The sequence below is a fragment of the Pelecanus crispus genome, chromosome 2 (assembly GCF_030463565.1).
Source record: "Pelecanus crispus isolate bPelCri1 chromosome 2, bPelCri1.pri, whole genome shotgun sequence".
In the NCBI taxonomy this organism is placed as follows: domain Eukaryota; kingdom Metazoa; phylum Chordata; class Aves; order Pelecaniformes; family Pelecanidae; genus Pelecanus; species Pelecanus crispus.
The window spans coordinates 145,377,976-145,399,652 of NC_134644.1; the positions used below are offsets into that span (position 1 = coordinate 145,377,976).

Sequence of the window (21,677 nt, forward strand, 5' to 3'; positions counted from 1 at the left end):
AAAATGAGGAAGGACTGTATGCAGTCTTTGCATTTACTTTTTCCTCAAAGTGATGTTCTTTTCAGTGGTCTCTTAGAATTAGTTTTGGAAGGTGATATGAGAAATGACCAAGCTCTGGTTGTAGAATGAGGTTCCCCATGACTTGTAATATTTGAATGTGTAGTTCAGAAGTTGTCTGACTTGGAGCCTTGCCCTGTTATGTCAGTAGTGCATAATTTCAAAAGGGCTTAGTGGAAACAGCAAACCTGGGAAATCATTAACAACAAAGTACTGAGACCATGTAGATCCTATAGCATACCTGTAGAATATATAATGTAAATGGCCAATTTATTTTTACAGTAAACTGTGCTTTTACCCACAGCAGATGTAAATTTACACAGCTCCTTAGTGATTTCTATGTTGATTTGAATCATCTGAATATCTCTCATGTTCAGTTTTGTACAACTAAATACATATATTTTTGTGTTGAAAATCTCTTAATGTTGTTTAGAATTTAATCTTTCCTTTATACCTTCTCTCCTTCTCTCCCCCGACCCACCCCAATGCCATTTTTAGTGGAGAAAGTGAAAGAACAGTTGAAACTCTCTTTGGAAAACAAGAGTGGCATGGTGCAAACAGGTGAACTGACAGTTGTGCTAGATGGTTTGGTTGTTGAACAAGAATCTCTTACAAATCTCAGTTCATCAGCAACCAGTAAGTTAAAATAATTAAATCAGATGGTAATATTTTGATTAAGATTTCAAACAGATATGATGGAATATTTCTGTTGAATTTGTTTCTTACTGTTCAGTAGAAGTTCAGCAAAATGGCGAGGCTGTGCATGAAAGCAGAGATACTTCAGCAAGAAGTACATCCAGGTTGGAATTTATTTTTGTGTTTTACACTATATGAAGTCTATTAGCAATTTTATCAGTTGAAATGTTTGGGTTATTTGCGGGTTTTTTGTTTGTGGTTTTTTTTTTTTTAAATTTTTTGAAGGGGATAGATTTTAGCTGTCAAGCCCTAAATTAGGTTACCGCAGGTTTTAGAAACATTACTTGTATGGTAATTACATGATTTAGCTTGAGAAGAATTAAATTTACAACTCTGCTCTTCCTCTGCTGGTAGGGTCTGCTCTCCACTGCTTTATTATTGCCTCTTGGCTGTGTAGCCCTCTGAACATAAAAATTCAACCAATTGGAAGTCTACTAAATGTTGCAGCAGAGATTAGGGGAGCAGTGGTTCAGTGTGGTTTTGTGTACTTACTCCATTTGTTTTCTTCTGCTGTTTAAGAACCATTTCTATTCATGTCTACCAACTTGTTGCAATGTACCATCTGAACAGAAGGAAAAAGAAAAAACAGCCTAAATTACTTCCCCCTCACCCAGTTCCTTTTTAAGATCAGGAATATGTTTAAGAGACTTGTATTGAGTTTAGGAAGGAGTATTCAGAACACTGAGGCAAAGGGTTTGCCTGCTTCAACCTGAAGTGGTAAGAAGAAGGCTTTAGGATCAATTTAGAGCTTCATTCTTGGCTTCTCTGTCTTTATACCAGTTCAAGGACTGCCTGGAGAGGAGGAGTAGATTGTTTGCCCTCTCACCAGTAGTGGGTCAACTAGGTCAACGTTCACATCAATTTAATGTTACTGGCCTGCCTGTTTATCTGGCAGTGAACACCTTTCTGTTTAAGTTCTTGACACATGATGGAGTGAAAAAACATACAGTTGCTATGCGTTTGAGTGACAGGGACACTTTTGTCCGTGTATGCTCGACTTGATTGTTTTTTGGATATGTGGAGGTTTGTCTCTGTTCCCCCATTGGTGCCCAATATGAAGGAGTGATGGTAAAAAGTTGCTTCTCCTTAGTTTTCATTAGAAAGGTTTGGGACTGTTAAAAGTGATTTGAAACACATCTGCATACCATTTTGAGACAGTAGTAACAATCATTTGTTTTCATTCAGTTATTGTTGCTGGAGGTGTGGCTTTTACTGTGATCCTGATTTTGATGTTGATTTTTTGATTACAGCAGTTTTCCATACAATTATCCAGCAGTTTTGAGTTACAGTTTTAAAATTTAAGACATGAAGAAAAGTTTTAAGGTTGCTTCTGTGCATGTCTTTAGGAAGCAAATCAGGTTTGTAGTCTAGAGTTGAAAAGGGATAATACTCTAATTCTCTGATTATACTACTCCTTTGGAGTTGGGTAAGGTAGCGTGGAAATGCTGCTTGTTCCTTTCTTACTCTGCAAAGCGGGACTTCTAACAATTCTCACATTTTTTGTCATGTGTTCAACTTTTTAATTTTTAGCCTCTACTTGAGAAGATGGGGAGTTGGCATTGAATGTAGTTTTCACAATATGTATCTCTGGTGGGTGGCTTTAAGGATTTTGGGATAGATTTAAGTAAAAACAGTGTAATTGAAGAAGACTTTCCATTCACAAGCCCTTACACTACATTTATTTCTGTGCGGCCTTATAAACACAGAGCTGCCTGTGTGTATCTGTCCTCACAATGTCCCATCCTGCCTATGCATAGAGAAGCTCATCTTATTTTCCTTTTACTGAGGGAGAGTTTTGTACATTCTTGTGTTATGACTAGAATGATTTTTGGAGATACGACAAAACCAATTGTTCCACTTGCTTAATGAGAGAAAAAATTTCCCTGCTCATAGCTGCACTTTGGAAGGGTCCCTATGGCAGTTTTGGAAGACGTGGCAGGCGCATCAATCTGCCTAACTCAATCTTAATATGTCATTACAAGTAAAAGATGAAGTGGAAATGGAAAAATCTTACCTGTTTTAAGTATCTGAGATCCTCAAAACCAAAGTTTGCCTTTTGTTCCTTAATTGTTTTGGTCTTGCACTTGACTGTTATCTAGGCTGCAAACATTGTGTTATAAACTTGTGAATTCACGTCCGTTTCTTTATTTGTTTCTTTAGCGTGATTTAGTGTAAGATTTGGTTTAGTTGCATAACTGTTTAACATGTTGTTTGTAGTAACCTAAAATGATCTTTTATTTTTACCAAGATCTGCTTGTGACATTTCTAATGGGATAGACAATCAAGTACCTTCCAACTCTGTAGTACAGAATACATTCTGTATAGAAACTGTTAATGGAGACGGCACACCATCTCCTACTCACGTTGCAGCCAGACCCAAAAATACACCAGTACCAAAACCACTTGCAGCTCAGCCTGTCAACAGCACTGGTAAGAATGGGAGAGTTATGACAACGTGTTCCATAAGGCTTTTTTATCTGGTTGAAATGTGTCTGAAGTTGAGCCACTTTTTCTATACGTTTTTTGTTAGATTTCAAAAATACTGAAAGGATGTTTCTGGGCTTGAATTTATAATCTTGCATGTCCGCTTCTGTGAAGTTTTCTGGAGTAGATCCATTCTTAAATTTCTTAAATGTACTAACTTCCATACTTTCCTGTCAGTTCTTTTCTCTGATGAAGAAAGGTGTAAAGTATCCAAAACTTCAATTTCTGTGAACCATATTACTGACTGTCTGGAGGAAAAATCAGATTTCTTTCACAATTAAATTCAGTAACTATAGTTAAGTTTCTTTTACCATTAGATAAATCTGAGTTTTAGTGCTGTCAAGGAACTGCCGTGCTCTGAGTTGAGACGTGTTGCAGACTCTCTTTGCCTTCCATTTTTCCAGAAGGTATGCTGTTTCAAAACAGGTATTGGCAAATACTAAATTTCATTTTCCTCTTAAACGTGAAAACTTTTGATTATGACTACAAGTAACATCCAGTACAGTAAAACAAGTGAAAAGAAAAGTTTTTTTATTTTTGGTCCCTGGCAAAACTTTGCATCTAATAATGACCATGCTTTCTAAGGACTTTCTGCCTTTTCTTAGCTGTTTGAGAGAGATTACAGTGATAGCAGAAGAAAAAGATAACCTTAAATAGAAATAGGCAAGCTGTTAATAAACAGTAGAACAGAGACTGTCAAACTTTCTGTAATAGAGTGGGAAGATAGCAGAAACAATTATGAACTTTAAAAGGTAATAATTAAATTAGGCCTTCTCTGAAGCTTTTCTCTATTTGGAGAACTTGAATTTGGTTCCCCTCTCTTTTCAGCTGGAGACCAGAGGGCGTATATATTATTTAGGCATTGCTCCATTTTTTTTCAGTAGTGGAGAGATCCATTTGAAATCTGTATTAGGATAGGGTAATTGCAAAAATAATTGATTGGTTCAAATAGTAATATTGATGAAATCATCACTGAGCTTGCACTGAAGCACTGATAAAACGGTTTTGAACTACTGTACCAGTTGGTGGAGACTTTTTAAAGGCAAGGCATAAAACAGGTCTCCATCATTTGTTGATGACAGACTTTTTTTTTCTCCCCACTGTTGTGCTTAGCAGGATTGTAATTTCATGTGATGCTGCCAGAATTTATGTTTTAGGTCTAATTGGTGAGGTAATTGGCTGATGTAATGTTTTATAGATCTGTTTTGGAGATCAGCTTACTAAAAGACCTGATGATTTGTCAGTTATTTTACTTCTAACTTTGTTATGTAATCCCATTCACTCTTTCATGTGGGTGGATTGAATGTTGCTTTTAATGAAAGCTGAAATTTAGTTGGCTTTTTTCCTATTTAAGTAAAATTATTGCTAGTTAAAGCAGAATTTTGAAGAAACTTGGTCAGATTATCTGTAGTTATGATTTTTTTTTTTTTAATGTCATGCCTCACATTTACTTGAAATAATACAAAGTCTTGACATGTCTTAATGTAGTTAACCTGTTTCGTGTGAGCTGGAAGTAGTGATGTATACCCTGGAATAGTTGTGTTCAAAAAGCAATGCCTTTACAGATCTTTAAATCTGCTGTTGCCTGTAAAATCATGCTTACCATTATGCATATCAAGAAAATATTTATGGCCAAGTGGTAATTCCTTAAAGAAACTGACTCGCTAATTTAAATACATTGCTGATGACAGTTGTATTGTTTGTAATTCTTTGATGTGCTTTTCTGACCATCTGGGAAAGAAGAAATTGCTGACATTATATACATATTGCAAGTAGTAAGTAGAATCTAGCTATTTTTTTATTTGTAAGAGTGTTATACAGAATTAAAGTAAATGAACTCTTTAAATTGATGGAACAGCATTTTATAGGCACTGGTCTAGGGATAAATTTTGCAAATCTGTATCAATAAGGTTATAAGTATAGAGCAATTGTATTGGCTTCAGTCCTTAGAATTGTAAGCTGATAGTATGCTGTTGGATAGAAAACTACTTGAAGTCTACGTTGCATTTTAGTCTTGCAGAAAAATAGTTCCAACTCTAGAAGAGGTACAAACTGATGAGCTTAAATAAAATTGTCACTGTCTGGTGTTGATTAATGGTGCAGAAAATGAAGTCTGTGAATGGTGTTGCACTGCTTTTAATAGGGCCTTGACTTTCAATGGGGGTCCTACTGACTGCCGTACCTGATTTTGCTTGTCTAAGAAAAGATCTTCTTGTGCTGAGATACTGTTCTGTTAAGCTCTGCAGATGATTGGGATTGATGTATTGTTGGCCAGGTGGGCTTGGGAGTAATAAAGCCTTCTTAGCCCCCTTTTCCTGCTAAACCCATACCTTCTCTAAACCTTTTAAAGATAGGATTATGCTTGCTTGAGTTGGATGACCTCTGTATGGTTCTTTAAAAGATAGAAATTTATTTACTTTGTAGTGCTAAAATAATTTTCTTCAGTCATTGAACTACCTAAGTTATGTTAGCCAAATACTAATTTTTATATTTCAGTGCCACTTTTGGAGGGTTTTTTTTTTTTTTTTACATGTCACACATGGGTGGTTTCTGCTTAACTGTAGGATTCTGTACCTCAACTCTGAAAAACGGGAAAAAAATCATCTGGAAGAACTGCCTCTTAGTTTTCCAAACTTTGTAGCGTTATTTATTATTTTACAGTCTTAAGGGCGCAGGAGCGGGCTGTCCCCATGTGCCGTAAGACCAACCAGCGGGGAAAACGACCGGCCTGGCTGAATAGGGAGCTTTTGCGGGGACTCAGGGAAAAAAGGAGAATCTACCGCCTTTGGAAGAAGGGGCGGACAACTCAGGAGGAGTACAGGGATCTTGTTGGGTCATGCAGGGAGGAAATTAGAAAGGGAAAAGCCCAGCAAGAAGTTAATCTGGCCAATGTTGTAAAAGATAATAAAAAATGCTTTTATAAATACATCAGCAACAAAAGGAGAGCCAAGGAGGATCTCCATCCCTTGCTGGATGTGGGGGGGAACATTGTCACCGAGGACAAGGAAAAGGCTGAGGTACTTAACGCCTTCTTTGCCTCTGTGTTTAACAGCCAGACCAGTCATACCCAGGGTACTCAGGCCCCTGAGCTAGAGGATAGGGATGGGGACCAGAATGGAGCCCTCATAGTCCAGGAGGAAGCAGTTAACGACCTGTTGTGCCACCTGGATGCTCACAAGTCTATGGGGCCAGATGGGATCCACCCGAGGGTACTGAGGGAGCTGGCAGAGGAGCTTGCCAAGCCACTCTCCATCATCTATCAGCAGTCGTGGTTAACAGGGGAGGTCCCTGATGACTGGAGGCTTGCCAATGTGACGCCCATCTACAAGAAGGGCCGGAAGGAGGACCCGGGGAACTACAGGCCTGTCAGCCTGACCTCGGTGCCGGGAAAGATTATGGAGCCGTTCATCTTGAGTGAACTCAACAGGCAAGTGCAGGTCAACCAGGGGATCAGGCCCAGCCAGCATGGGTTCATGAAAGGCAGGTCCTGCTTGACTAACCTGATCTCCTTTTATGACCTGGTGACCCACCTGGTAGATGATGGAAAGGCTGTGGATGTCATTTACCTGGACTTTAGCAAAACTTTTGACACCATCTCCCATAACATTCTCCTTGGGAAGCTGGCAGCCCATGGCTTGGATGGGCATAGTCTTCGCTGGGTAAAGAACTGGTTGGGTGGCCGAGCCCAGAGAGTAGTGGTAAATGGAGTTAAGTCCAGTTGGCGGCTGGTCACGAGCGGTGTTCCCCAGGGCTCTGTTTTGGGGCCAGCCTTGTTTAATATCTTTATCAATGATCTGGATGAGGGATTGAGTGCAACCTCAGTAAGTTTGCAGATGACACCAAGTTGGGTGGGAGTGTGGATCTGCTGGAGGGTAGGATGGCCCTGCAGAGGGACCTGGACAGGCTGGATCGATGGGCCGAGGCCAACTGTATGAGTTTAACAAGGCCAAGTGCCGGGTCCTGCACTTGGGTCAAAACAACCCCATGCAACGCTACAGGCTTGGGGAAGAGTGGCTGCAAAGCTGCCTGGCCAAAAAGGACCTGGGGGTGTTGGTCGACAGCCGGCTGAACATGAGCCAGCAGTGTACCCAGGTGGCCAAGAAGGCCAACAGCATCCTGGCTTGTGTCAGGAATAGTGTGGCCAGCAGGAGCAGGGAGGTGATTATGCCCCTGTACTCGGTGCTGGTGTACTTGCCGCACCTGGAATACTGTGTCCAGTTTTGGGCCCCTCACTACAAGAAAGACATTGAGGTGCTGGAGCATGTTCAGAGAAGGACAATGAAGCTGGTGAAGGGTCTGGAGCACAGGCCTTATGGGGAGCGGCTGAGGGAACTGGGGTTGTTTAGCCTAGAGAAGAGGCGGCTGAGGGGAGACCTTATTGCTCTCTACAACTCCCTGAAAGGAGGTTGTGGTGAGGTGGGTGTTGGTCTCTTCTCTCAAGTAGTTAGTAATAGGATGAGAGGAAATGGGCTTAAGCTGCGCCAGGGGAGGTTTTGATTGGATATTAGGAAAAATTTCTTCATGGAAAGGGTGGTCAGGCATTGGAAGAGGCTTCCCAGAGAGGTGGTGGAGTCCCCATCCCTGGAAGTGTTCGAAAAAACGGGTAGATGTGGCACTTTGGGACATGGTTTATTCTAGTCTACCCTTGATTGGTTTAGTGTGGACTTGGTAGTGTAGGTTAATGGTTGGACTGGATGATCTTAAAGGTCTTTTCCAACCTAAACGATTCTATGATTCTATGATTATCTCTTAATATTTTTCTTTCATGTCATATCAATCAAGATTCTTTTTTGAAGTTGACATAAGTTCGAAGTTTCAATGCAAATAAAGGAGTACTGTTTTCTGGGAAGCAGGTGGATACCTTTTGCTAAACTAAAGAGTAAGGTCTAACGTTGAGTTGACCAAGGTACGCAGAAGCTAAGAAAGTACCTTAGGCAGGGTAATATAGTGAATGGCTTGCAGACTAAGTTTTAATTACATTTAATTACCTTTAACTGAGGCAGGTGCATTGTGACGTTTTGTCATCTTAGACAAAAATGCTGCTTTGGCATATAGGAGCAACTTAAACGTATTCCTTCTGCGTCATTTACTCCAAAAGTTGGTCATTTGAAAAGTAAATCTCATCACATTCTGATACACAAATGTTCTTATTTCCCATTTCTCAGTTAATGGCGAGTCATCTGCCTCTGCACCAGAAGCTGATAATTCTTCTGTCCCTGAGGCTCCGATAGGTTCAGTTGAAGCTCCCATGTCTTCAGATTGCACTAACACTACAGCAGAACCTCAGTCAACAACGGAAGCAACTAGTTGTTCTGAAAGCCACACTTCTGCATTACCTGTTGTGTCTGCTGGACTAGAACCTACAGCTGCAACAGACTGTGCTCAACCTAGTGCTAGAAACAGTGTAGTAGCAGATGTGGCAAAACCAAGGGAATCCTCCTCCACCTCAAGTGCATCTGCAGAACCTGTAAGACAGCAGCCTGGTAATGCCAGTACAGAACCTTTGCCACCAGGGTACGTGGGCTTGATTTTAATGCTGTAATTATGTTTCGTCTGAATGCGCATATGAAGAAACAGAAATTTAAGTCTATACTGGGATTGCCAAATGCAGGTCAGTTAGCTGAGACTGGGTTATTTGATCTAAAACAGGGTTTGTACTGCTGCTATAACTGGCCAGTAGCTCTTGTCCCAGAAAGTAACAACTGCTAACTGATTTGCTGAGGTGGTATTGTGATCTAAATAGACAAACTCTTGGGCATTATGGATATGAAGACTTTTCATTTGATATATTCAAACTTATTTGGGTCATAGTTTGTTTTTCCTTTGGTTCTTAAACTATGAGAATGTAGTAGGGACCAAAATAGAGAGTAGTGAATATTAATAAAATAGTCTAGAAATACTTGTAGGTGCTTGCTGTGTAACAATGAGATCAATAATGTTATAGATAAAAATACAGATTTGAAGTGTATGTAAGTGCTCAGAATAGCTAGAAACTTTTAATTCTATAGACTGTTAGAAACTTCTGTGGTCCTAAACCTCAAATGCAAAATCAAAGATGTGCTTAGATGTGAAATGAAAATGTGGTACATGCTGAAATATATATATATTAATCTTAAAATTTTTTTATATAGATTCTTTCATGTTTAGGTGAAAAGATGTCTTCAGTAACTAATTGGAAATACTGACATTTCCATAATATTCTAAATATTAACTATTTTAGCATTTTCTGAACACAAAAATTGTTTCTTAATGCGAAGTGTATATACCTTGTGTCATTGTAGCTGATCTTTCAGAGAGCCTGTCTTGTACCTGCTCCTTCTGAAGGAGGTTCAGTAAGTTATTAGTGACACTTCACTTGAGTTTCTGCAGTTGGATAAACATGAAAACAAACATCTAAAAAGATGGAAATACTGTATATATATTGTTGGGGAAGAGTTATGAAGTTTTTAATTCTCAGATACTTTGACAATGGAAGATCTGTAGGTGGGAATGCCTGTGGTCATCCTCCCTCCATATGCTCTTTTTATATAAATTTTTTTAATGAATTACATACATTCCCATTGAGGACAGGGTCATGAGTTCCAGGCATAGTGCACACTATGGCCAAATGCATTTCTTCATCATTCGTCCCTGATCGCATTTCTGTGCGGTTTTTTCATGGTTCCCCCCCCCCTTACCTCCCCAAAATCTAGTTGAGTTGCCATTATGTTTAACACTAGTAACTCTCTAACATGCTGCTGCTCCTCTCTTATCTTCTTGTAATCTTAGCATTTAACCTCTTGAACTGCAGAAAACATTTGGAGGAGTTTTACAGGATACTCTGTAATAGTGAGGAAATGCACATCAGATCCTGTGAGTAGCAGGCAAGGTGTTCTTCTGCCTACATTTTTAGGAGCTAATTAATTATGTATATAAGAAAAACAAACATATATCTAACGCAAGGAAGGACTTCAGCTTTTCATCTAGCATCCTGGTTTCCTCTCCCATTTATAAATACTTTTATTGCATTATGGGAGTTCTCAGCAGCATGAAACTTCAGTTGTTCATAATGTTTGGTCCTCTCTCCATCTTCAATGTAAGTTTGCTTTGCAACTAAAACTGAAAAAATAATTCCCAGGGATATCAGATAGAGAATTTACAAGAACAGGAATACAAACACATGAAAACCATCTGATAGCACACTTTTCACGTTCACTGTGAAAGACCCTGTTGTTTGTTGGGTATAGGGAACAGTGCTTCAAAATGTAAATTCCCCATTTTTTTGAGAGAGGCATGCACTTGGAAATGTAAAGAATCATCTCTAAGCACTTTTTGAATGAGGTTATTTTAGCATCCAAGCCTTGAACAGATAATTAATTGACTTTGTTTTCATGTATCTTAAATAGAATTTGAAAATGCTTGTGAATATTGATGTATGCTCATTTTATGTACCAAGTGCCTTAAAGAAGCCTTTATGGTGATACCAGTTCAAAGTACAAAGTGACTGCTATGTACTCTAGTGTGGGTTTTCTTTGGTGTTTTAGAATGAGTTTTGGATCATAGTATTTTCATTCAATACCAAGGTACTTTTTTGGCTTAGTGGGAAATAAATCCTAAGGAAGCATTTTCACCTTGACTTACATGAAAGTCTTTTTGTCTTGAAGGTGGGAGCAAAGAAAAGATCCTCATGGTAGAACCTATTATGTTGATCACAATACACGCACCACAACATGGGAAAGACCACAGCCCTTACCTCCTGGGTAATGTAGACTTTTTTGATTTAAATGGGATAAAGGTACTATTTTTTGTTTGTTTGGTGCAGGAAAAATACCAGCTTTTATAAGCAGCTCATCAAAACTGCATTATACATGATATATTAAGAAATTCTAGCTTTCAGTTAGAGTTATATTCATTGCAGCTATTGTTATAGGAATGTTGGTACTGTATATGCTGCTTGTTCTGATCACTTGTTCAAATACAGCTACTAAATTATTTTGTTTTTCCTTTAAAACTTAAGCATTAAATAATGCACATTTCACCACCTTTATTTAGGTGGCACTGCTAGGTGTAGTGCAGTGCTTCCAAACCTCAGATTTCCAGGCAAAGTGTTTTCTGTGAAACCTGCCAACATTGCTTATGGTCACAGGAATTTACAAAGTTACAAATGAGGTAACAGAGAGCTGAGCATGCTATTGCTTGAAGTCTGTGTTTGCTCAATGTGGTTGTCCTTCTACCAATAAAGTCAGGGAGTACTTTTGTGTACTTTAGAAATCAGAATCATGCCTGTGACTCCAGTACCTCGTTCAAGTATTGTCTAGGAATTTAGCATAAAGAGGAAATGAGTTACGTAATATTACTGAAAAATTTATCTGTTAACATTTGTGTTTCTTGAAAGCTGGGAAAGAAGAGTTGATGATCGTGGGAGAGTTTACTATGTGGACCACAATACCAGAACAACAACGTGGCAGCGACCAACAATGGAATCAGTCAGGAACTTTGAGCAATGGCAATCTCAACGGAATCAACTGCAGGGAGCTATGCAACAATTTAACCAACGATACCTCTATTCGGTAACTTTTACATAAAATTTAGAAATGAGTAGAGAGGTATAGGTATACTTTCTGTCCTTTAACTTTTTCTAAAGTGATTTTATAACTGTTCAACCATATGTGTAACGAGACATTTGGCATCAGTAATTCAGATTCCGATTCTGTTGAAAAATGTTAACAAAAGTCAAAGGCAAAAGTTAAAGGCAAAAAGTACTCCCTTCTGAGTCTGTTCCCTAACTTGAGTCTTGTGTACTGCATGATACTTAAGACTTCTAATGACAGTAGTAAGAGGTATAACTAAAGCAGTCCCTTAACTGAAAAGGAACATAAAAGCTGAGTTATGGCTATTTTGAACATTAAATGTCCTTCAAAACTGTTTTAGTGGTTAGGAGTCATTCATTAGCACAGGCGGCAATTCTTTTACTTTGAATTCATTTTGAAGCTTATGCACCTCATTCAGCTCTGGAATTTCCTACATGGTTTTCCGTTTCTCTCAGATAGTTGCTTGCTTACTTCTGCCTGAAGAAAATACCATGAGTAGCTTCAAAGAAGATATTTCTTGAGACAGATTTTTCCATCTGTGACTGGATAAATAGGGTAGTTGTTTTTTCAGAGTTAAGAATGATGGTGCCTGCATGTCACTGTCACTCTGAACAGACCATTTTAAGCGTTGTGCTTGGTCTCTTAAAAAAAGATCCAGTCCTAGAGACTTTGTAAGCAATGTGTAGCAAAGCTGGAGTGTTTTAAAGAAGAAACCATTGAAGTACAAGTCTGAAACAGCTTCATTGGCCTAGAACTCTATGCATCTGCAGACCTAACTTTGCTTTGAATTTGATAGACTTTATTCAGGTACCCCTCTGAAGTAAAGGATACTGCAGTATTCTTATATTTAACAGTTCTCAGCCTCTCATTATCTAATTAGACATTATATCTCATCACTAGCAATGGCAGAAACATGCATCACCACTAATTTTCCTAACTTGTGGAGCTATGCATCAAAGTCAATTTATCTTATTCAGTTAGAGAAAGATAAAATTCTTGAGGTTGGAAGGGACCTGTGGAGGTCATTTGGTCCAACCCCTCTGCTCCAGTAGGGCCACCTAGAGCCAGCTGCCCAGGACCATGTCCAGATGGCTTTTAAATATCGCCAAGGATGGAGACTTCACAACCTCCCTGGGCAACCTGTGCCAGTGTTCAGTCACCCTCACAGTGATAAAGTGTTTCCTGATGTTCAGGAGGAACCTCCTGTGTTTCAGTGTGTGCCCATTGCCTCTGGTCTTGTCTCTGGGCACCAGTGAAAGAAGCCTGGCTCCATCCTTTTTGCACCCTCCTTCAGGTGTTTCTACACATTGGTAACTTTTAATGCAAATCCAAGAATCACAGCTGAAACATACGAAGCCAAGAACTTTCGCTGAGCAACTTTCTGTACTTGTGTACTTCTTTGATCAGTTGCTTAAACTTCTAAGAAAACTCTCACTTTTCCTGATCCTAAGATTTTTGTTCTAAGGTAGATTTATTCTCTCAGGGAATGATATATTTTTTTAAATTAAATTATGTTCCTTTCTTCATTTAATGATAACTCTTGTTGAAAACCACAGACTTGTTTCTTAAAATGTACCGTCTGACCTTAGAATCATTAAATTAGGATTTGTTTGTGAGACAGAATATACTTGAAGGAAAAGATAACTTGACTGTTTGCATCTCTTCAGAATTCTAAGTAGTGTATCAGTTCCATACCTAGAACTAGAACTCACATTTTGATGGGGGAAGAAATTGAAATTATGTTGTGAATGCCTTTTTTTTTAAACTTCAGTGCTGCTGTATACTTTTCTTCTAGAATTGTTAAGGTCAAACTACAGCTAACTTTTCTGCTTCTGGTGGCATACCAGCACTCTACCTATATAGCAGTTTATAAGTGAGATTGTAATTTATTTTTTGGGAAAGAGTGAATTAATACTTCTAATGACTAAGAGAATGTTTCAATTACCTTGAATGGTCAAAGCAAAACTATGTGAAGAAAGAAAAATAGATAGGATATAGTTATTTTAGTTACTTTTATTTTTACCTGGGTTAATATATTGTACTCCTTTTAGTATTGAATCTGGCTCATCCCATGCCACTGCCTAGTGTTTCAGTGTGTTCTGTTAAACATACTTTAGCCAGCAGCCACACACAAATCCTTGGACCCATTAAGAAGATCGGAAATCTCTGAATCGTGCCACCGTTGAGTTCTTTGGCAGACAGCATTTTCTGTTGTGTGCTATTCTTTTTATACTCAACACAGAGAAGTCTTTGGTTTACAGCTTCATTGTGACTGTATAGTTTACAAAAGCAGAAAAGGCTAACTGCATTTGCTGCTGAGATAATGATAATTCTCTGTTCACATCTAGTAGCCGGTGGCTGGAACAAAGAGGCAGCTTGAGTTTGAGTGTAATTATTGCATTTTCTGCTGATCCTTGCTCTGTTTCTGTTTCACAGGAAAAATATCATAGCTTTTTTTGCATGAATTTGCTGCTGTAAACTCTTAAGTGGATTTGAGATTTTTGGATTGCAAATGCTATACGAAGCAGTATTAGTAGCAAGGTGATCCTTAAGATACTCTTTGGAAAATGTAGATTGGTTCCCATATCAAAATTCCATTCTGCACAAAGAAAAAAAAATAAAAATTTTAAAAAAAAAAATTTTAGTGTCCAAAACATTTTAGGGGGTGGATGCTTTTAGTTATAAATCAGAGCATGGATCCTGCAGTCTGGGGGATTTCTGCCTTTTACATGTTATTTTTCCCATGCTTTGTATTTTTGGGAGCTGCTGGGGGACTTCTACAAGCTTACAGTATATTACAAGCTTAGCATGGTTTTACATAATAATTTAATCTGGTTGTTTCACTTACTTTTCCTTTTAATCTTACTGTATGTTGGTACAATTTTAACCATCAGCATATTTTAATGAATGCAGCTGCATTTGCAGAGAATGACAAAGTCTGAAAATAGCCAAACGTCCAGGGAAGATATCGTGTATTGAGGAAGCAAAAAACCCTATGTTGGCAGTAATCACTGTGCTTGGAAATGTTTATTATGGTAAAGCATGTTGTTAGGCAAGAACATTGTGCTTATCTGCTTATACATGCTTCTGCAAAACTTCTATGAACTGTACATCTTTAAGACCACTGACTCTCTCCCAGGTTTGCTGTAGGAAGGGAAAGGGAGGGTAGATTGGGTTGGAAACAGTGGAGGCAAATGCACAAATCATATCTTATTGTCATATAATCTATGTTTCTTCACAAAACCAAACTAAAAATGGCATGATGTTTTTTCTGAATGGATACTCTTCAGAACTAGTGGTAATCTTAAAACACATTAAGGAAAAAAATATGAGTAATATTTGGCCTAATTGAATGTTCTCTTGTTTTTAAATAGGCTTCGATGTTGTCAGCAGAAAATGATCCACTTGGGCCTTTACCACCAGGTTGGGGTAAGTTAATTAGCTGTTGATTTCAGGAAGTGACAGTTACAGAAATTTGGAATGCAATTGTTGTATAGTGTTTTTTTTTCTTTTTTTCCCCTAGAAAGGAGAGTGGATTCAAATGATAGGGTGTATTTTGTAAATCATAACACAAAGACAACACAGTGGGAAGACCCTCGAACTCAAGGGTAGGTGTGTATATTGACTGCAGATAAAAAGTTCTTGCTTAATTCTTATATGTCACGATATGGGAGAAAAAGTACTGTCTGCAATTTATTCTGCAGTTTACAAAATGAGGACCCTCTTCCAGAGGGCTGGGAAATCAGATATACCAGAGAAGGTGTCAGATACTTTGTTGACCATAATACAAGAACCACCACCTTCAATGATCCTCGTACTGGGAAATCTTCTGTGTAAGTGAGAAATTAAGTATATTTTTTAATGTTTTAACTTGTTTTAGTTTAATAATGAAGTCTTCTCATACTAGAAAACAATCTATACTTTTAGCTGGAATTGCGCACTAAATTATGAACAAATGTTGTCCTGTAAATTTAATCTATTTCTAAGCTTTAATTGTCAGTTTATCTATGACACACTTTGCTATACCACTCTAAGGTTCAATAGTTTTTATACACTTTTCAAATACAGAGAGGGGAAGTGAGGTAAACTTGAATGTTGAACTAATGTAACTAATAGTTAATTTTTAAAGAAACAGCAAATGATTGTAATTAGTATTGCTTATAGTTATACACCCTCTAGCAACATTAATGTCTAAACAAAGTAGTTCTGTATACTTTTCAAAAATTTTAGATGCAAATCTTTTTGAAAGTAGTTTAGTCAGAAGTATTGGCCCAACCTATGGTGGCTGTCTTAATGTCTTTTATGTAAGGTAGGGTTTACTTCTGATGACATGTTGATGACCTTTCATTTGAAGAGCCTATGGAGTATTGTACTAGAAATTCCTTCATAGTTCCACAAGGAGCTGAATTTTTGAAGCCTAATCTAGCAGCTTTTCTCTCAGTGAAGACAATAAGTTAGATGTCTCTCCTTTAGCTGGCTTGTAATTTTTACAAGATTGATAGGGATTTGAAATCCTCTAGATCTCTACCTTTCTCTCAAATTTGGTAAATTGACTAGCGTCTTAAACAAAAAAAAGGGGGGGAGGGCAGAAAGGAAGACTGGCTAACCAAACCATCAACTGCATTTTGTTTCTGATCATATCTCATGATAATAATTTTTGTGTATTTTTTGAAATCTACATGCTGTTGTTTAGCATTGAAAGTACTGTTTGATGTCTGTATAGTTAATGTATCTCAAATATATTTCCTTACAGAAATAAAGGGCCACAGATTGCTTATGAGCGTAGCTTTAGGTGGAAACTTGCTCATTTCCGTTACTTGTGTCAGGTACTGGTTAAGTAATTATTTACTTTTTGAAACTATTTGAATTTACATTTATATGTGCTTCCTTTTAACATTATTGCCTTATGATTATGATTACAGTCCAATGCACTGCCAAGTCATGTGAAAATCAATGTATCCAGACAGACTTTGTTTGAGGATTCCTTCCAGCAAGTAAGCCTGCAAAGATTGTTGTGTTTGTTTATCAAGACAAAGCATAAGAACAAAAACGGCCGTAGCCAGTTCAGACTAATGGTCCTTCAGGCACAGTAATCTTCCTCTGGTAGTAGCCAAAGGGGGATTCTTAGGGAAGACTGTAAGAACAGAAGTAATGTATGTAATACTTTTACAAAATGATCTTTGAGCTCCCAACTGTTTACAATTGAAATGCTTCTTGAGCTTGATGTGGTTTCTGGGTATTTTAATAACCCTCCAGGGACTTCTGTTCTGTGAGCTTGTCTGTGCTCCTCTTGTGAACTTGTTGCATCTACAGCATCCTGTGGTAAAGACTTCCATAGCTTAACCACATTGCATACCATATTAACTTAACCACATTGGATTTGCTTTTCTCATCTTTGTGTGTAGTTATATACATTACCAAATGTTGTTTTCTCCAATTAAAACTGGTGTCCTGCTTTGTCCTTCAAATGTTAAATCTGTGGAATTGAAGCTTACAGTTCTTGAGCTCCTACAGTCTGCAGCCAATGTATGTTCCTTCCTTCTTTCTCTGTAACAATGAAAATTCTTGCCGCTGTCACCACATCAAAACCTGGGAGGGATTCTCTATAAGTAAAAAGTACATTATTAATGAAAGTGTATTACACTTATTTTGGATTACAGTAAATTACTTTTTAAAGTGATTTGCCTAAAACCGAAGTCTGTAATATATCAGATGAAATACCTTTTTGCCTGTTTTCCTTTAATGATAATGAATGCCTTAGGATAAGAACAGGGCAACCATATAGTGATACTTTCCAGATACGCTCTCCCACTTGCTAGCAGTCTGCTGCTCAAGGATTTTAAGTCTTAGTTGGGATTTTTGTGTGTGGTTCATTGATTGCGTGTTCCATGAAATGGTCTAATTGTTTGTCAGATCTGTGTAAACATTTGACATATATCGCATTTCTGTATTAATTAAATAAAATCTGAGTAAGAAAGAGCGATTGTATTGACAATGCATAATTTATAATTTATTACAATTTTTGGTTTTTTGATAGATTATGGCATTAAAACCCTATGATTTGAGGAGAAGATTATATGTTATATTCAGAGGAGAAGAAGGATTGGATTATGGTGGCTTGGCAAGGTAAAAGAAAATTTGTTTCAAACAGTTTTTATTTTTTTAATAGCACTCTAACCTTGATTTCTAATGTCATTCTGTTGGCAAAGAAACTGCTTGCTTTTGCAGTCTGACCCTGGTTACCTTTTTATCTCCCCTTAATGTATTAAGGAGGTGGAACTGGCAGCACTGGCTACTGTTATGGGTTATAACCTTGAATTAGTAAAACTGTGGTCTCATTTGTTCAGTTCTTTGACAAAGATTGATGTTTAAATTGGAATTTTTTTATGCCAGTTAATTGCTCTAGACTGAGTTATTTCAGAAACTTCCTATCAGAAAGTTCCACTTTCCTGGAAGTGGGGACTGTGGAAAAATGAAGTGGTTTGCTTATTTGGAAAAAAACAAGCGAACACCAGGTTGTGGCTGATATGAACAGAAAGGACATAAACAAGAGGAGAGGAGTGCAGGCATGAAGCAACAGCAGACAAACAGACTGTAGGCTGCACAAGAATGCGAAACAGCTAGACTACAGGTTTTTCTAGAATCTGAAGTGGAACTCAGAGGGAAAGTCTGGTAACAGGAAAACCATAGACAAAGTGTGTTGCATGTGTTGACCATATAGAAGAAAACCACTGACTACTGCTGCCAGTTACTTGACTGAAATATTACTGTTAGGATGAAAATTTCAGTACTACTGCAGATCCAGGGAATTAAAATTAGCCATAGGTGATAGAATTTTTCTTGTTTGGTTGTTTTTTTTAATGTAAAGGTATGCTGTTAAAGTGAAGTTCAGTGAAAATGTGTAGTATTTGTAAGGAAGCTTTCCTCTGAAGGTTGAGCTTCTTTGGATATGTGTGTAGTTATGCTTCTGAATTACAATATCTGATAGACTTTTGTGGGGTGCCCCCAGGGAGGAATCCACTATTTGCTTTGCATGGGTTTTATTTGGTTGGTGTCTCTATCATGATGGCCCTACACATAGGACTGGAACCAGGAAAGTTCAAGTAATCTGTTCCAGAAAAACAAAATATTCCAAAGAAGTGATGTTAGAATAATTTAACTGAAGACTGTTAGTCACAGAAAGTAGCAGAATAAATAAATGAATGAGTAAATAAAAAATATCTAAGTAGTATAATTTCATAGTTTTAGGAATAAGTCTTGACCAAGATTTTGTATGTGAAACTGAGAAGCAGCAAGGATCTCATTGTAACTTGAGCTGAGAATTCTTAAGTGACACTGAGTAAATGTTCATGTACTGACTTGTTAGTGGAATACTGCATTAATACAAATATAGAAAGCTGATGCACCTGATTTATCACCTGTCTCTCAGCAGGCTAAACTCGGTGTTCCCTCCAGATTTTTACCTTGCGTTTAGCAGGACCAATCTGACACTATGTCCTGTGGTTAGTTCTAGCTGTTGATGTGAAAAATTCATTGGTTCTGCAAACTTCATGTAGATGACTGGTCCCTTGTTACCTGGCTTTGATCTAATTTAAATGCCTATTAGATTTGATGCTTCTGTGCAGAGTTAATAAAATTGTCTCAGTCTAAAACTTGCATAGAATGCTGTACAACATTCTCGTGCTTATGAAAAGATACACGGAACCCTGTTAGGGTTATCATATCCTGGCTGCCTTTCTCTGTTCACTCTTTCTACTTGGCCTTTGGGTTGGAAGCGTATTGTAGTGGAGATCCATGACTTGAGTTTCATAGAACTGTAAGGAGAAACATGCCAGCAAACCTCTCATTTCTATTCCCTGATCTCAGGTAAATAAAGGATAGAAAAGATGCCTCTTAAATCTGACAGCTGAAAGGCAGTCAGGATGGAATTCAGTCCCTGCAGTTATTATAGGATAGACTTTTAGCTTTTTTTGCAGCTTTTCCCTAAGCCTGGTTGTTCAGTTCCAAGCATTTAGGGCCTGATACAAAAACTCCTGAGTATCTATGACGGCTTCTGATGTTTCTGATTATATGCAAATACTATAAAGCAACAAATATTCTAAAAATCAGCTATCCTAACACTGAAATACCAGATTCTGTTATTATTTCAGGTCAGCTGAGTTGGAAACTATGAAAGTGGTGAATAACATGTATTAGTTAAACCTCAACAAAAATTTACTTTCACACTGTTGTGTCCTGTGGGCTTAACTGATGCATGGTAATTTGTTAAACCACAGTAACTCAGTGAGTGTTCTGTTGTTAGATTGGGAAAGCAAATAAGGTGTGCTGTGGTTTGGGTTTTCTTGTTTTGTTTTGCCTAGGTTGTTTATAATAATCACTGCCCATTGAATAATCTGTAATGTTTTTGAATACAGATTTGAGTTGTATGCAGCAAAGCAGGCATGAGGAGGATAAATACTGTGTACTGGTTGAGGCAAGGACTCTGTAGGCAAAAATGTTACTAATATGCAGCTAAAACCTGTGCTATGAGGGTGTGTTCAAGTTGACAATCCTAACAATCATTTCTAAACTTTGGAAACCATGACTTTCTAACATTAACGTTTTTAATAATGCTTTTTTCATATTTAAGAAGTATATAATGCCATATTTTATTCTGTGATTCTAATATAACACTGTTTATATTATTTTTCTAATTTTGCATATATTTTGACCATTTTGCTAGTTACCTAAGGGGAATGGTGATAAACATCTGTATTTGATGGTTTTTATGTGTATACATGTTTTTTTTCCTTAGAGAATGGTTTTTCTTGCTTTCCCATGAAGTACTGAACCCTATGTACTGCCTATTTGAATATGCTGGCAAGAGCAACTATTGCCTGCAGATAAATCCAGCATCAACAATCAATCCTGACCATCTTTCATATTTCTGTTTCATTGGGCGCTTTATTGCCATGGTAGGTTAGATTTTTAAGGTTTTATTATTTGCTGTAGCTATACATTTATTCCTGAACAGTATTTGTTTTTAGAGTTATTAAAGGTTATATTAATCTCTTAGGAATGGAAGATTAAGGCATGTAAGGTTATTGAGCCAAAATATACCCTGAGAGTTAAGTCTCTTAAACACTCAGGTTTCCTAGAATAGTGATGAAAGTTAATGTGACATTCAATAGAGTATTTTATTTTGATCAGTTGGATGTGTGTACTTCATACAAACTGCTGTTTGATTGAGTGTCTGAATACTGATGCTCTGAAAAATGTGACTAGTGTTTTCCAAAAAAGGCTCCTTGGTTAGAATTGGTATACCTTACTGTATTCGAAAAAATGAGTTAGAAATGTTTTGCAGAGTACACTGAGCCTTAATTTAAACATACATATTTGGATACCAAGGTCAGGTACTGAGGAGACCAGAAGCTGGCAGGGGGCTGATTCTCTGCCATCAGATTTCTCTTAAACTAAAAACTGACGAGGCATGTTGTATCATTTCTTCTTCTGGTACAACTGATCAATTTTCTATAGTGGATTCCTACTCTGTCACATTTCTTTCCTTCCATGTAGTGATGCAGTCATCTTTCCATATAATCGTCATGAAGTCTACAGGTAGCCCTCAGCAACATCCCGAACATGGTGAATGGTGAAACCAAACAGAATAGATAAAAGTGCATTTTCAGATTGAAGAGACTGTTGTCTTCGCCTGTTGTTCAGGCTTTTTGTATGAAATTAGAATAAATACAAGCAAACTGTAACATAAATGGAAAAATACTTTCAGACTTAAAATAGCTTTGGGGGTTTTCTTGGTTTTGCTTTTCTTATAGACACTTCTTGAGAAACAAATTTGTTCAGTTTTGATGATAACATTTCTGATTGCAAGGA

The 21,677-nt window shown here is 37.6% G+C and overlaps 1 protein-coding gene across 6 annotated transcripts in view; it reads left to right on the top strand.

The window, feature by feature from the left end:
- The window catches only part of WWP1 (WW domain containing E3 ubiquitin protein ligase 1), a 61,207-nt gene that overhangs the window by 29,936 nt on the left and 9,594 nt on the right, over positions 1–21,677 (top strand). For 3 of the 6 annotated variants that reach the window (XM_075728189.1, XM_075728194.1, XM_075728192.1), the window contains exons 5-17: positions 556–693; positions 791–857; positions 3,002–3,183; positions 8,403–8,751; positions 10,881–10,976; positions 11,612–11,786; positions 15,182–15,236; positions 15,331–15,415; positions 15,512–15,640; positions 16,561–16,633; positions 16,730–16,801; positions 17,845–17,933; positions 20,602–20,761. In XM_075728189.1, the coding sequence (XP_075584304.1) occupies positions 556–693; positions 791–857; positions 3,002–3,183; positions 8,403–8,751; positions 10,881–10,976; positions 11,612–11,786; positions 15,182–15,236; positions 15,331–15,415; positions 15,512–15,640; positions 16,561–16,633; positions 16,730–16,801; positions 17,845–17,933; positions 20,602–20,761 (1,670 nt within the window). Of the gene's footprint in view, positions 1–555; positions 694–790; positions 858–3,001; positions 3,184–8,402; positions 8,752–10,880; positions 10,977–11,611; positions 11,787–13,410; positions 13,420–15,181; positions 15,237–15,330; positions 15,416–15,511; positions 15,641–16,560; positions 16,634–16,729; positions 16,802–17,844; positions 17,934–20,601; positions 20,762–21,677 lie in introns of all 6 variants that reach the window. The other 3 variants (XM_075728191.1, XM_075728190.1, XM_075728193.1) reach the window with 3 other exon arrangements.